General features: G+C 37.6%; 1 protein-coding gene across 4 annotated transcripts in view; it reads right to left on the bottom strand.

The window, feature by feature from the left end:
• The window catches only part of AP2B1 (adaptor related protein complex 2 subunit beta 1), a 114,057-nt gene that overhangs the window by 70,001 nt on the left and 26,896 nt on the right, over positions 1-17,160 (bottom strand). For all 4 annotated transcript variants that reach the window (XM_055577298.1, XM_055577297.1, XM_055577295.1 and 1 more), the window contains 4 exons: positions 9,375-9,565; positions 7,111-7,332; positions 6,458-6,578; positions 6,230-6,325 (listed from right to left, as the gene is read on the bottom strand). In XM_055577298.1, the coding sequence (XP_055433273.1) occupies positions 6,230-6,325; positions 6,458-6,578; positions 7,111-7,332; positions 9,375-9,565 (630 nt within the window). The remainder of the gene's footprint in view (positions 1-6,229; positions 6,326-6,457; positions 6,579-7,110; positions 7,333-9,374; positions 9,566-17,160) is intronic.

Genomic DNA, 17,160 nt, shown 5'->3' with positions numbered 1-17,160 from the left:
TATAAAACATAAAACATATATAAAACATAACTATAAAACAGAATTTAATCTATGTATTAGTCTTTTATTAATGAAAGGAATATGGAAGAATACAAGTGACAAAACTAATGTATTCAAACAATAAATCATAGTTTTTAAAAGAAGAAAGGCAGCAGAAGAGAGATCCTAAAATCCAAGGACTGATTTTTCATATATTATATACTATGATGGGTAATTCCATTATATGCCTCCTGATAAGATGCAACAGGAAGTACACAGCATGACATAAGAGGAGTCCTTACCCAAAACAATGAACACAAATATTACCAAACCTCTCGATTTAACTGTCTAAAGGGGATGAAGGAATGAGATAAACACCACTAAAATACAACCAGACAAATCTAGACTCTGGAAAATTCTACAAGCCTATCCATCTAGTTCCTTCAATAAATGGCAGCCAAATAAATAAGCAAAGACTTAAGATTCATATTAACCAAATTCAATGTGCAGTTCTTTTGAGATTTTGATTTGAACAAGGCAACTGTATTTAGACAGTTATGGAAAATTGAACATGGACTGGATATTTAATGAGATTAAGAATTAGTGTTAGTTGAGTACAATAGGACTTTGTAGAGGACTTATTAAATATATACACTGGACTACTCTAGTAAGACCATATCTGAGATATGCATTAAAATACAACAGTAACGCACTTCCTTGAAAGAGAAGGGAGAGGAAGTAGATCAGTTGGAAACAGCAATGTATTGATATTTATTAAAGACAGATGGTGGGTACATGAGAGCTCATAAATCAATTTTACTTTAGTGCATGCCTAAAAATTTCAGAATATTCCAAGTAATATAATGAAAGCAAAACTGCATCTTGAGGTTATGTATATAAGGTCATATATATGATGATTCTGTATTCTTCTATATAGTTTTTCCATTTTTGAATTACATCTTAATATTTTCAACTAGTAATTCCTGTGCTATTATTACAAGAGCAAAACAGTTGGGAATTTGGAAAGAAATAAAAGAAAAAAAATTAGAAGTAGTAAACACCAAGGAATGGAAGACTAGGAAGTAGGAAATTTAAAATATATAAGTCATGATAAATTATAAAGCACATAAGGGCTAAATTATCAAGTTAGACAGTACAAATAAACCTCTCAGCATAGGACTTGATAAAAAGCGAACATTTACTAAGCCTTAGTTTTAATATTATAATAAAGATAAAGGCTATCTCCCAGGATGCATCAACATTCAAAAATATTTACGTCTAGGATAGCAATTTTCAAGCAAATTCTCATCTCACTTCTGTTGCTTTTGATAAAAAACTACCATTAAAGCAGTATGGCAGGTACTTCCCTGGTGGTCCAGTAGTTGAAGAACCTGCTTTCCAATGCAGGGGATGCAGGTTCAATCCCTGGTGGGGGAACTGAGATGCCACATGCCAAAGGGCAACTAAGCCTGCGTGCCACAGCTACTGCACTTTCATGTCACAACTAAGAGCTGATGTAGCCAAAAAAAAAAAGGGTATGGCAAAGGAATAAAAGTGAATATCCAGTCACTGTACATAACAAGTAAGTCCAGAAACAAAGGCATTCAGACATACACAATTTGGTATATGATAAAAAAAAGGCAACATTCATAGCTGTAAGGAAAGGATCACATGTTCTGGTGTCTGATCCCCATACTCTTTATCTTTAACCAAACCATTCCCATTAAAGTAGAAAATAATAGTGAATTTTATATAACTTTGAGGTGAACCATAAATTTCTGGGTGTGCCACTGAAGATATTATTGAGAGAAAACGGACAGAACTCACAAGGAAGTGTGAACTTCCATGCATCAAGCTGAGGAAAGAAGTGAAGCAAAAGGCAAGGGAAAGAGGGAAAGATATATGCAACTGAAAGCAGACTTCCAGGGAATAGCAAGGAGAGATAAGAAGGCCTTAAATGAACAATGCAAACAGAGGAAAACAAAAGAATGCTTAAGACTAGCGATCTCTTCAAGAAAATTGGAGATTCAGGGGAACTTAAAATTATGTCCACGTCACCTCTGGGAGGCAAGAATAGGCATAGGAGAAAGCACTGTTCTACTTTTAACTTCTATTATTTGATGATTTGATGGAATAAATACATGTTTTTTGTTTGTATAGGACATGAGTTAGTATCTTATCTTGACCTACACAAATCAGAAATGATTCGCACGCCCTAGAGCTTGTACTCCACAACAAAAGAAGCCACTGCAACGGGAAGCCCGAGTACTCTAAATACAGAGTGGCCACTACTCACTGCAACTAGAGAAAGCCTACACACAGCAACAAAGACCCACTGCAGCCAAAAGTAAAGACAAGAAAGCGAGAAACACCTTAATCTCAACTTAGCGACTTCAGATCAGTTCAGTTGTCACTCAGTCGCGTCCGACTCTTTGTGACCCCATGGACGCGCGGGCTTCCCTGGCCATCACCAACTCCCGGAGCTTGCTCAAACTCATGTCCATAAAGTAGGTGATGTCATCCAGCCATCTCATCCTCTGTCATCCCCTTTTCCTCCTGCCTTCAATCTTTCCCAACATCAGGGTCTTTTCCAAGGAGTCAGTTCTTCACATCAGGTGGCCAAAGTATTGGAGCTTCAACTTCAGCCATCAATCCTTCCAATGAATATTCAGGAATGATTTCCTTTAGGATGGACTGGTTGGACCTCCTTGCAGTCCAAGGGACTCTCAAGAGTCTTCTCGAACACCACAGTTCAAAAGCATCAATTCTTCGGCGCTCAGCTTTCTTTATAGTCCAACTCTCATATCCATACATGACTACTGAAAAAACCATACTTCTGACTAGACGGACTTTTGTTGGCAAAGTAATCTCTCTGCTTTTTAATATGCTGTCTAGGTTGGTCATTGCTTTTCTTCCAAGGAGCAAGCGTCTTTTAATTTCATGGCTGCAGTTACCATCTGCAGTGATTATGGGGCCCCAAAAATAAAGTCTGTCACTGTTTCCATTGCTTCCCCATCTATCTGCCATGAAGTAATGGGACCAGATCCAATAATCTTAGTTTTCTGAATGTTGAGTTTTAAGCCAACTTTTTCACTCTCCTCTTTCACTTTCAAGAGGCTCTTTAGTGCTTTGCTTTCTGCCATAAGGGTGGTGTCTTAATGACTTAGTGACAATCTCTCACAAACAAAATCAAACAAATAAATAAATCTCTCTCAAACAAAATTATTTTATTTATAAGAAAAGGAGGGCCAGTATTTATTTTCTCCTTAAAGAAACAAGTGTATACTGTAAATATATACAGCTACAATTTGTCAATCATACCTCAATAAAACTGGGAGAAGGGTCGGGTATAGAGTAAAATCTATTAAAAAGGCAATTAAACAAAAAAGTATAGACAAAAAGCATTAAAAAAAAAACAGTACTATGAGATTTCTTTTTCAGTGCTCTTTATCAACCCAACAACTTATGCTTACCTCTAACCTAAACAACTTAATATGACAAAGTTATAGTTTTTTCACCTCAGGCTACTTAAAGCAACAGAGAGACATCTGTACCTACAGTCATGATTAAAAAAAAAGAAAATTCCAACTCTTAACAATACCCAAAGTTTACAATAGGCCCTGTTCTCTTAGCTAAGCACCAAACCAAAATTCTTTTTTTCTCATCTGTCATATCCTTGAAACCAGCTACACATTAAAAAACAGTCAGGTGCCCTGAGAGGAAGCAGCAGCTCAGTTTGTAAGTTACAGAGAAAGTCTATTACAATTGTGTTGCTGGTTCTTGCCCTTGTCCCACAGATAGGCCAGTTAAAAACAAGCAGTCATGACCTCTCCTGCCCCAGTAACTGTGTCTGGACTAGGCAACTCTCCAACTAATAACTTGCATGATTGCAACAGTTTAGGAAAAGTTCTCAAGCAAATCCAAGTAACTTGAGATAAGGGAACACTAGCAAAAAGGCAGGATTCTTGAAGGTTGATCTTAAGCTTCCAGAGGAAGTTCATTCCTCACACACTCTCATATTCCCACCAGGGCACCTTGAGTCAAAGGAAGAAATTAAGGGCCACCAGAAGCTCATCTCTTTCAGAAAATGATGGATAACTCCCGTTAGTTACAGTAAACAGTACTAACAGCCTCTAAGAATCTAGAGGCTTTAAGAACACTTCCCAGTAATTCCAGGGATAAAAAAAAAAACTCTTAACTTTGGAATGAGAGTTTTTAGAGAGCAATGTCAGAGAGGTTAATAAGGCAATGACATTCAGGAAGTGAAAAGCACAAAATGACTCTTCTGCCATCAGAAAAGTTCTGAAAATTGTCTATATTAGTACCCTAAGTAGGCGGCTACTGCTCAGTGAGAAAAGAAAAAGACAAAAGTTAAGTATGTGAAGTGTGGTGGTAAAAAAAAAAAGACAGAACACATCAAGATCCAATAAACAGACTTTTTGATTTCTCAGATGGGACAGAAGCATGTGTATTAAATACCTGAAGCCTCTGAACTGGCAGAACCAGGAGTAGAAACCAGGATGAATTAACTTCTTGTTATAACAACTAGTCTACTAAATGACTTATCAGTGGTAACTATATGAAATAGCACTGACAAAAATAAAAATAAGGAAGGCCAATTAGGAACTTGGCTTTCAGAGACACTTTTCACTGACACAGCATCTGTTTCCTTCTGATCCTATGAAGCACTGGTTGTACTGTACAAATTACTTTAGAACTATCCTTGTGAAATCATATGGTCTGACTCCAAGCATTGCACACAGTCCAGTAGTAAGAACAAATATGGAACTCTGAATCTACAATATCACTGTGAACAGAAGCCATCATTAATTTCAACAAATTTCTGAGTGAGGAAAAATAAATGGAGGACTGATGAAGCAGAGTAATGTAAGTTGCAATCCTTAATATCTACGGGAAGATTTCAATCAAGCTAGAAAAAATCTGCCCTCTAAGACCACAGAGACACTCTTCCAGAGGACTTAACAAGTTACAATCAACTCCCTGTCCTAAAGCAGAAACTTGCTAGTCAACAGCCCTACCTACATGCACAGAAATCCTGACAACTTTCCTGTTATCTCATTTTTAATGTAAGTGGGCAGCTGTTTACTATATACATGGTATGTGTGTGCTAAGTCACTTCAGTTATGTCTGACTCTGTGCGACTCTGGACTGTAGCCCACCAGGCTCCTCTGTCCATGGGATTCTCAAGGCAAGACTACTGGAGTTGGTTGCCATGGCCTCCTCCAGGGGATTTTCCCAACTCAGGGATCAAACCTGCGTCTCTTACATCTCCTGCATTGGTAGACTGGTTCTTTACTACTAGCACCAACTTATGCATCTTAATTAAAAAACCATATATAGACATGCAACCATCACTGTAAAATATTCGAGATAATTAAATTCAAACTGTAGAAACAAAACCAAAACTATAATTCACATCCCCAGAGATTTAAGAAACTATTGCAACCACAAAAAAAGAATGCTATGAAAAAGTACTGACAACAAGAAAGAGCAATGAAGGGAGGCTGTATAGAAAAATGGTTGTGCAGAAAATAAGAAAGCAGCCAGTCAGACTGGAATAAGCACTTCAAAGACAGAGGACTGGAAGACAGAAGGGCCTAGAACAAAGGAAAAGTTTTATAAACTTGATATTATGCTTGAAAAACTGGAAGAAGATAGGAGTGCAATGAAGACATAATGAAATTTAAAAAAAAATAAGGCCATTATAAACTTCAGGAAAAAAACCAAGTCTCTGTAAGGAAGAAAACACAATCATTTGTATTGTGTAGTTTCTACTTATTTATAGGCATAATATGCATAATAAGTTTTGTAAGACTCTAGTTGATAGAACAAGAAATAAAGGTATCTCAACTTACAAAGATAATATAGGAACAAAAACCTCATGATGTAACTACACGGGAGAACAGAAGGGGAGAAATAGGAGTGATGGAGTATATGAACTAATTTATCTCATAGCAGAAAAAGTTAATAGACAATGTCTACAAATGGCAAATCAATAAATAAAAGCGTAAGAATAATAAAGATATAGAAGTTATTAAAATAACTGTAACTATGAACAGAGTTATAAACGATTCCCTTAGGAAAGAAAGAGATCAGGGATAGCTGCTTTTCATTAAAAATTCCTGAATATTTTAACAATGTGCTTTATTAGTCTGATAAACTTAAAAATGTATTTTAAGGAAAGAGTAAAGAGAATACCCAGAATTCTATACTACCAAGGAACACTCACCTCCACCTTGATGGCACACCGCCCAATGGCTCGCACAGCTTTGCGCACAAAGTCAACATCCACCTCTGTGGCATACTCTTTCAGTTCAGCCAGAACCTGTTAAAGATCCATGAAGTGAACAACCATTAAGGATTTTCTGACAACAATTTTCAGGTCTCGGTATTTCTGAAGATCAGCTCTTAAGATCTAAATTACTAGATCTTAACTTGAATCTACTTAAAGTCTGACCTGAGCAATGTTGGCTTGGGATGCCAAACGAATCATGATGTCCAACTTCTCTAGTTTCACATAGATGGGATCATTGTACTTCACAAAGAAAACTTTTATTTCCTGCTTCAAGATTTCAGGCCTGTGATGAACAGAAATACAGGTAAGGAAAGTGAGGTATATATTGATGTATCTTTCTGAGTCTGCATTAATACCCAACCTGTGCTTCTATCCTCTCCATCCAACACACCCCACTCAGGAAAAAAAAACTCAGAATCTTTCTCTACATCCCTCTAACCAGACCCATTTAGCAGACTATTTTTATGCTTTTTAAGGGGTAAAGTATATACTGCCAAGAAGAATCAGTGGACGAACAACCTGATCTAAACTATGGCCTGAACCATATTAAACAGATACTAGCTAGCATACTAACAGGTCCTTCAGAAAAGAAACTAAATTATAAAGCAATATCAGGCATTCACTGTATTCATTCACTGTAGGAACACTCTAAAATCAACTGTCAGCCTCCTGACCCTGGGAAAGTTGCTCTACCATAAAATACTTTTATTTCTACACATTAAACAAAGCTTAACACAGTCCTTTTAAATACTGATATCATTAAGCTTAATTCAAAATTACAAACACTTTAATCATCAATTCCTTTTTTTCCCAACCTTTTCTGAACAATTAGGTTGATGTTCCTCAGGGCGACGTATTGCACCTCTGGCTCCCCAGACAGCAGAGTGACAAGTGGAGGGGCCAACTTCTTCAGCAGCATACTGTAGTAGTCAGAGTCCTTGGGCAGCAACTCTAAAAATTTCATTAGGACTTTTACTGCTGAAAGCACCACTGCTGAGTTGGCATGAGATAACCGGGGAGTTACCCGCTCACAGATGCTGAGGGCAGAAAATGAAAATTAGTATCTTAAATTACAGTTTCTGTGTTCAATCCAATCTATAAGGTAATGCTGTCAGAGGTCTCATGGCCCAAGTATCAAGAAATTAGAGAATCAGTTAGAAAAGTCAAAACTCCATGCGTAGGTAAATTTGGGATTCATCACTGCAGACGCCTCATTCCCAGCAAACTACAGGCAGAGCAGGGATACGAGAAGACTTTAGGAAACCAGCAATAGGGACGTTCAAACTGGAAGGAAAATAGCCAATACCCCAAACACTTGAAGCTCACACCATTTACCTTCCTGTTTTATAGTTCTTTCTGTCTCCCCATATTATGTAAGGGCTCCCTGCCTCATAGCCCATTTCTCCTCAACCTATAGGAAGTCAAATTAAGCATTCTGAGAGTTATTTCACAATGAAAGATATCAACCAACTGTAGCTGATGTTTCATTATAAGATGCAGGAGGAGATGGACTGACAGGGAAAACTACCCAACCTGCTGTCTTCAGGATAATAAGGAAATCTTGAAGAGGGTTTTTGGTTGTTAACAACAACCAAATCTTGGAGAGGGTTTTTGATTTTTTAACAACAATACCACTGCAATATTCACCCAACCTCATCCCCTTCTCCTCCTCCCAGTCACCTATACTTAAATGTCTCATAAAATATAGGATATTAAATTATCTGTTGAGGGTTCTCCAGAAATTAACCTAATTTTGATAGCTCTTGGGCAACATGGTTGGCTAGCTGACTCAGTTAAGGATACGAGATTAAGTGAAGCTGTGTTTTTCTCCCTTCTTCCTATATCTACTCAGCAGACTTCCTGCCCTTCTTTAGGTCTTTATACAAATGCCATCTTCTCAAGGAGGCCTTCCCTAACCACCTAGTATTTCTTAGATCTCTCCCTTACTTTATTTTTCTTGTTAGCACTTATCATCATCTGACCTATTATATACTGGATTATATACACATATTATATATATTTCTGCTCTATGCCTCAGAAGAGATTTTCCATAAGAGCTATGATTTTAGTCTGTCCCGTGCTGTATTCTCAGAGCCTAGAACAATGGCTGGCACACGGCATGGGCTCAAAAAAAACATCTGCTGAGTGAGTAAGTGTGAGACGTCAATGACCAAGAGAAAATAAAATTGTATGTAAAGTTCTTTCCAGGAGACATTTGTACTTTCAGTGATGGAAAGAAACTATCAGGGTGAGTTTTGGTTAAATCCAGAAGGAATGATTTCCCAGACAAATGAAGAACATTTATATTATAGCAGCTCAAGCTTCAGCCAGGCAAGGAAGGTTCCTTACTACCTACCATAGTTAAAATGAGCCAACATTTCTTCAGAATTACTTTGCCAGAATCACAGTGCCTATATGCACAAAATGCTCAATAAAAATTGATATAACTCCAATTCTGTACACCAAAATGTATGTATATGTACATGAAATTTAGCAGTCAGTATCTGCTAGCCAAAAAAAACCCTGCAATACTGAGGTGGTAGAGAGCTAAGCAGAACAATTCAGGTGCGCCTTTCAAATGTTCTCCAAATATGTAATTTCCATACCTAATGGAAGACATCATACATACTGCAGGCTCCAATCCACTTTCTCTAGTGCTAAATTACAGGTATAAGGCAACTCACTAACTCGTATCAGGCTACATACTAAGTATCTTAAAGAATGAGAATGGTCACTACAATGAAAGGCACTCACAAACCTTTGCCAAGTGGCTAAGAACTGCTGTATGGGAGATGTGAGAAGGTGATAAGGGTGATTTTTGCAGACTGTTTTAAGTGTGCTGCTCAGAAAAGAAATGACAGCTACACATCTCCTCTTAGTAAGAACTATTTTTGCATGGCTTACTCTGCTACCTAAAATGTTCCTAATTAGAGAAAAAACCACAGGGATAGCAATATCTATCCCATAAGTCACTGTTTTCCTTATTCCTAACATAACAGACCCTTATTCTAATACAGACACACCAGAACTTACTGAACCAGGCAGGGCTCCTAGATGCTACCCAGAAAACCAGACTGACCTCTGAGCCTCCCGGTCATCTTTAGGATTGTAATTAGATAAGCAGTCCAGGATGAAAATCTGGCCCCATTCGGTGCACTCATTCAGGGCTGTCAGTAGCTTATTAATGTTCTGTGGATTCAGATCGAGTAAGTTGCTGTTGGGGTGAGATTCACTGATTTCAGATAGTGCTGCTACAGCATTAGCCACCACCTGGGAAAAGAAGCAGATATGACCTTGATTTGTCAGGAACAGTACAACCATTTCTCTGAATCACTTCATAGACCTTAATTCATAACTGTTCCTGAACATTTTACCTAGTCATATACAAACAGGTAAACTGCTTTCAAAACAACTATTATACCACTACCTTGTGGTCGGGCAACCCAGAATTAAAACAATTCACACATTAGCAGAGAGTCACTCATGGTTTACTATTAAAACATTAATTTCAATAGTACTCAAACCATCAATAAAACTAAGACAAATAAACAGCTATAAAAGCAGTCAAGTTTAGGGACGTCCCTGGCAGTCCAATGGTTAGTTCACACTTCCAATGCAAGGGGCATGGGTTTAATCCCTGTTGGGGAACTAAGATTCTGCATGCCTTGTGGCCAAAAAAAAAAAAAGCAGTGAATTTTAATTTTGAAACATACATTAGGCAACAGAAAGAAGAATCTAGGCCAAATAATTTTATGGGCGTATGGCAGATAGGGAGTGATCAGTTCAGTTCAGTTCAGACTCTGTGTCCAACTCTTTGTGACCCCACGGACTGCAGCACGCCAGGCTTCCCTGTCCATCACCAACTCCCAGAGCTTGCTCAAACTCATGTTCATTGAGTCGGTGATGCCATCCAACCATCTCTTCCTCTGTCATTCCCCTGCTCCTCCTGCCTTCAACCTTTCCCAGCATCAGGGTCTTTTCCAAGGAGTCAGTTCTTCACATCAGGTGGCCAAAGTATTGGAGTTTCAGCTTCAACATCAATCCCTGCAATGAATATTCTGGACTGATTTCCTTTAGGATTGACTGGTTTGATCTCCTTGCACCAAGAGACTCTCAAGAGTCTTCCCCAACACCACAGTTCAAAAGCATCAATTCTTTCGCGCTCAGCTTTCTTCATAGTCTAACTCCCCTTAAGTGTCAGAATAAGAAAGTGTGACCCTGAAACCCTAGTTCACTGTAACATGATTTGGGAAAGCACATAAACTCTGTGAAGTTCCATTTCCTCAACTAAAAACTAGAGATAATTTAATCCACCTCAGAGATGAGCTTCAGTTTGAGGATAAAATCAGATGACATATAAGTGCTTTCTACAAAGCTTTAAGCAAAGTTAAGGTGGTAACGGCATGTGGGATCTTAAGTTTCCCGGCCAGGGATTGAACCCACGTTCCTTGCATTGGAAGCGAGGCATTTAACCACTGGACCACCAGGGAAGTCCGAAGCTATTGATTTTAATATCCACATCACTTGAGTAGTCTGAAGATTATCCCAGCATTTTACCTAGAAGATTAAATTCTAGAGAATATGATTTTTTAAATCAAATAATACACTTCTGACAGTACCCATTATTATGTTAAAGTTAATGATGCCACAAACAGAAATCACCTTCAGCTATAATCTAGTAACCAGGTCAAAAAATTCCAAGATTAAATAAACCAATGGTTCACTTGGTAAATATGGTTATGGATATAATATTTTGTTATTAAGACAAACCATGAAGGATTATCTAGTTCACCTATCTATCACATGGCAGCATGCATGAGGTTCTTTTCTGACAATTTTTGTTTACCAACCACACCATTAAGCAAAGGCTTTCATGAAAATTAAAAAGCATGAAGAGTGAAATAATAATCTCCATCATCTCAGTGCTTTACATGCAAGGAAAAGACATATTTTCCCCATATAATAAGCCTGATATATTGGATGACAGGATAAAGGATCAAAATGTCACACTGGAAGACCAAATACTTGTTTTCCTTTCTTGCTGTCAACACATGCCCACTCTTGACCAGTTGGTCCAAAACAAATGTCCTGTCACTGACTTTCTGCCAGTTTCCTTTTCTTGTCAAAAATATTTAAATATAAGGTCTGTTAACAGGAAACATAAAAGAAAAGGGGAGAATTGGGGGAATTACAAAAACCAATGGAGAGCAAAGAGAACAGAAGGATACTGAACAGGATGAACAATTTAGAATTCCTCTGCTATCATCATACATAATTGGGAATTGGTAAACCAAGTATATAATGCAGCTAATGAAGTGTATGGTCTGGTGGTAAAATAGGCAATTTTCACTTATCACATTAAAATAAGAAAATAAAGAGGGAAAACTAAATCTGATTAAAAGATCCAGAGATCAGATTACAGGATTATGTTTAGAAAAGTCTGCACTGGGAAAAGAGGTCATTGCCAAATGGTCACGGAGCCAATGGCTGACCAGAGGAGATGCACCCCAATAAGAAAACTCTGATGCTGGGAAAAGAATGAGGGCGGGAGGAGGAGGGGACAACAGAGGATGAGACGGTTGGATGGCATCACCGACTCAATGGACATGAGTTTGGGTAAACTCCGGAAGTTGGTGATGGACAGGGAGGCCTGGCATGCTGCGTTTCATGGGGTCACAGGGAGTCGGACACAACTGAGCGACTGAACTGAACAAAACTGTACTGCTGTTCCTCTAAATCCCTTCTATTCTATTAATACCTTTCCATTTTCATCTCCTAATCTTCACATTCACACTGCTAGGTTTTTAGAAACATACTGAGGTGGATCCATAAAGGGTTGCCTAGAGTTCTCCTGGTCAGTAAGCCACACTTCTCTTACACTAATAAAAACTTAAAATGAGCTAGTCACACTGAATCTCAAGGAGGCAAACATTAACTTCAAGACAGTATAGCAGGATTATATAGGACAATTCACTTGTCCTTGCATCTACGCTACAAAGGAACACATCCCATAACATCAAAAAAAAAAAAACAACAAAAAAACTGTTTTTAGTTCACCTTACCTCCCAATTACAGTCAATTCTGTTCTTTGGGAGACTGCAACTAAATATCTCACCTTCATCCCTGTAGACCTAATGTAATATGTATCCTTTATAGACACTAAACACAAATATAATCATACATGCAAAAGCATGCACACACATGTATGTATATAAATAAAATCACACTCAATACTAAACAAATCTTTCTCTGCCCTAACTACACACTTCCCTTCAATTTGACAGCTCCACGTGAACCCCTGAAGTCTGCTAAATTCTTTTTAACATTAGCAACTTGTGTTTTGACTTACCTTATACTATATTTAATAGAATTGGATAAAGAAATAAAAGACAGCAATAGCTAAAATTTACTGAACACTTACTATGCCATTTACCCTCAGCAACTCTAATGTAGTTGCTATCAAAATCAACCTATTACAGATAAGGAAACAGGTTTTAAAAATGAATTTATAAATAGAGAAACTCAGTGACTTGCTTAATCAACACAGCCCAAAGAGAGAAAATGCTTGAATATGAACACATGGCCCGTATCTGATGATGGAGATTATTATTTCACTCTTCATGCTTTTTAATTTTCATGAAAGCCTTTGCTTAATGGTGTGGTTGGTAAACAAAAATTGTCAGAAAAGAACCTCACGCAGTAAAGAACCTCTGGCCACCTATATTTATAGAAGTCCCAAGAGCTGTGAAAGAAAAATCAAAGTTGGGCAGGATGATATAATCAAAACATTATTTCCTGGCAGATTTATACAAGGAGAAAAAGGTATTCTCTTACTTTATATATTTCAGAGCTAATCACATCCTAGCAGTACTTAACGGCAAGATTTACCATATGGCTATGAAACCCGATTTAGAAGCTACCCCTATTGTATACACAGAAATTCTAAGGGCATAAATTTGACCTCACTTTTTCTTTTTTAAAAAGTAGCAAGCTGGAGTGGTGGATATGAGTAAAATAAAAATGATCCTGTAAAAAGAATGCTATAAAGAAATCTACTCACTGGGAGTGGAGTATCACAGATAGAGGTTTTTTTAGGAGGAATCTCTCACACATTTCCTTGTCCCTTGGAATGATTTCTCTAATTTCACTCACTTTCCTGGTTCCAGAACCCAAGAAAGACAGCACTTCTCGGTACAGTGACTTCCTCCTGTTAACTAAATTACTATTTAAAAGACTTTCATTCCTAGCTATGACCTTCAAGGTCACACACTCTGAAAAAAACGCTTCAATTCTCATATTCAATTTACACTCCGTTTGGCTGCTGCCCCTTGAAGACTTGAATTGAAAGCAGTAGAATAGCTAAGCAAATCTATTATAATGAAATATACAGGTGATTTGTATATTTTTATCCTCCTGAAAATCACCAGCAGTTCAAAACCTCACTTTCTTCTTTATGGAGTTGCCTGAAATAACATGTTAAAGCACAAGGCATTTATTCTAAACAGGTTTCAGACATTATCATCTCCAAGGATATGACTATATGCTGCTGCTGCTGCTAAGTCGCTTCAGTCGTGTCCGACTCTGTGCAACCCCAGAGATGGCAGCCCACCAGGCTCCCCCATCCCTGGGATTCTCCAGGCAAGAACACTGAAGTGGGTTGCCATTTCCTTCTCCAATGCATGAAAGTGAAAAGTGAAAGGGAAGTTGCTCAGTTGTGTCCGACTCTTAGCGACCCCATGGACTGCAGCCTACCAGGCTCCTCCACCCATGGGATTTTCCAGGCAAGAGTACTGGAGTGGGTTGCCATTGCCTTTTCCATATGACTATATGGTACCAGCTAATTTTACAGCTCATGCTTTAATCCAAAGACACTGTCCAGACTGTCAACTAATAATACGCTGATTATATGACATTCTAATGTTCTGTTTTCCCATCTTCTCCAGAATGAGAAAGTTGAATGAATACACTTACCTAGTAGAGTCAACACATCCTATTACAGCAACAAAGTCTGAATACATAGTAACAAGATTTAAAAATTAGACTCAGTGAAACTCATTACTTATGTGAGTAGCTTAAGATGTGTTCTGATGAAATGTAAATAAGCACAAAGCCAAAACACTACAAATAAATGTCTACATATGTACCAGAGGCACTCCTAAGAGTTAAAAGGCAGAGAGTTACTTGGTCCACAGGCCCTAAAATCACACAAAAGAATGCTGCAACATGAACAAAACAAAAAGTTCATTATCACACCAGTTATCTCCTCCTCTTTTTGAGAATAAGTAATCCTCTGCCAAATTAGAGCCTGAGATCATTTTAAAAGGGACACTAAGAAATGAACAAGCTGGGATCTTTTAGCACAAACTGAATTACAATATAAAACAGATCCAGTTTTCTGGAAGCTGCCAACAAAAACTGCTCTAGTTATATCTTTGAACAATTCTTTTAAGAGTAATTCTGCAATGGTGTGTTAATATTGTAGATAGACTTAAGCTTCCATTTGTAGATATGCTGCCCTCAGAACCCCCTAAAAAATAATGTCTGGCTTTAAATAATGTATACAAAAAAAAATTTTTTTTTAATAAAATTGCCACTGAAATATTAACCTTTCTAAAATCATTAAAAACCAACACCACGACTGATATACAGTAAGGAAAAGTTTGTTATATTAAGGGCTTACTCTATATCAGATTGATGGTAAACTGCTTTGCAAGCCTTCTGTCCTTTATCTTTCACAATGATCCTATGATAGAAACACTGTTTATAATCTCCATTTTGTAGATGACGCTACTGAGATGTTCGGGAAGACCATCAAGCTAAGAAAGGCAGACCAGGATACAAACCCAAGTCTGAATGATTCCAGAGCCTGAGTTTTAACCCGCACGCTATAATACTGGGAAAGAAAAAAAAAATCATTTCACAGTCACAAAGCACTTTTCTGTTTTGAGATACCTTGGTAAACAGTGAGTCAACTCTTATCCAAAGTAAGTGGGGAGCGCTTCTGAAGGTACTAGGCTCTGAGAACTTTAAGGACTCAAAGGAGCCACTTCCAGAGAAGGCAAGAGCTTAGGGACATCTGTGAAATGGCTGTCTCACTTTCATGTCATTTCAAATGTCATCTTTAGCAATACAAAACATTTTTAATCACTGTTCTAAGCACTTTACATGTTCTAATTCAATTAATTCTCACAAGTCTGTGAAGTAAATTCTATTATCCTCCTCCTACAGGGCTGAGTTGTATCTCCCCAAAATTCACATTTGAAGATTTGAAGTCCTAACCTCCAGAAACCTCATGTGACTGTGTTTGGGGATCGGGTCTTTAGAGAGGAAATTAAGTTAAAATGAGGTCATTACAGTGGACCTTAATCCAATATAACTGGCGTCATTATAAGAAGAATAAATTTGAATAGCCACCTAAGGAGGGAGGATCATGTGAAGAGAAGGGAGATGCCCATCTACGGGCCAGGAAGAGAGGCCTTAGGAGAAGAAACTAAGCCTACTGACACCAGAACTGGGAGAAAATAAACTTACGCTGTTTAAGCCGAAACAAAAAAAGTGAGTCAACTCTTTATAAGAGGAAGTGATTGAATGCAATTTGGTATGCTGAACTGAATGCTGCAATAGCAAAAGGACATCTGTTTTGAAACAGGTGAAATAAAGCCTGCACTTCAGTTTATAATGATGTACCAAAGTTAATTTCTTAGTTTTGACAAAGGTACCGTAATTATATTTTAATATTGAGTAAACCTGTGTGAAAACAAGCATATGAGAAGTTTCTGTATTGTTTTTGAAACTTTAAGTCTAAAAATCTACCCCAAAAAATGAGATTAAAAAAAAAAAAAACACCCTAAGTTAGAAATAACTTTTAAAATAAAAACTGATTATGATTAAAATCTCTAAGGTAAGAATACACATAAAAAGATCTTCACAAAGTTTATCATAAAGGAAAACAAAAATTGTTTCCTTCCTCTGTAAATAAAGACAGAAAAGCACTAAGATCAACCAGTGGGCAGGCACGCTTCTAACTAGGCAGCTGCCATGATTCCACTTAACTCAACCACACACATTACTTACCAGGGGCATCCAGACAAAGACTGAACATGTTACCTGCTACATCACTCCTACCCACTGCCCACCACACATACTGATACTCTCCCACATGCCTAAAATTTGACCAGTTCTGAAACTCCTCCATGGACACTGGGCATGAAGAGCATTACGCATTTCAAATTTCACTTCTGTATAATATTCTAAGTTTACAACTCTATTTATTAATCTAGGGATAATAAGTAGTAATGTAATTAAAGTACTAAATTGAGGTTATTAATAAACAATTTTACAAAGCCCACAAGGACAACAAATATATTCTGACAAAAATCCTTCTCAAATTTACAAAGTGATCTAGAGAGACTTGAGTTTTTCATTATTTACCATCTCAGACTGACAGCAAACCTCCACAAACTAATGGCCTAAATAAAAATTACATTAATTGGAAAGCATGTCATGTTAGGTTTATTCCTCAAGAATAGCTGCTGTTCATAAGAAGGAATGAATCTGAGTCAGTTCTAGTGAGGTGATCAACCTAGACCCTTATAGAGAGAGAAGTAAATCAAAAAGAGAAAAACAAATATCATATATTAATGCATATATATGAAATCTAGAAAACTGGTACTGATGTACCCCTTTGCAGGGTGGGAACAGAGCCTCAGACATAGAGATCAGACTCATGGACAGCAGGGGAAAAAGAGGGTGGGACTAACTGAGAGAACAGCACTGAAATATGTACATTACCATATGTAAAACAGATAGCGAAGTGGAAGCTGCTGTAGCACAAGTGCTCCACGTGCTGCTCTGTGACAACATGA

The sequence above is a fragment of the Bubalus kerabau genome, chromosome 4 (genome assembly GCF_029407905.1).
Source record: "Bubalus kerabau isolate K-KA32 ecotype Philippines breed swamp buffalo chromosome 4, PCC_UOA_SB_1v2, whole genome shotgun sequence".
In the NCBI taxonomy this organism is placed as follows: Eukaryota; Metazoa; Chordata; class Mammalia; order Artiodactyla; family Bovidae; genus Bubalus; species Bubalus kerabau.
The sequence above is the reverse complement of the archived record's forward strand: the minus strand, read 5'-3'. Positions and strand labels throughout refer to the sequence as shown.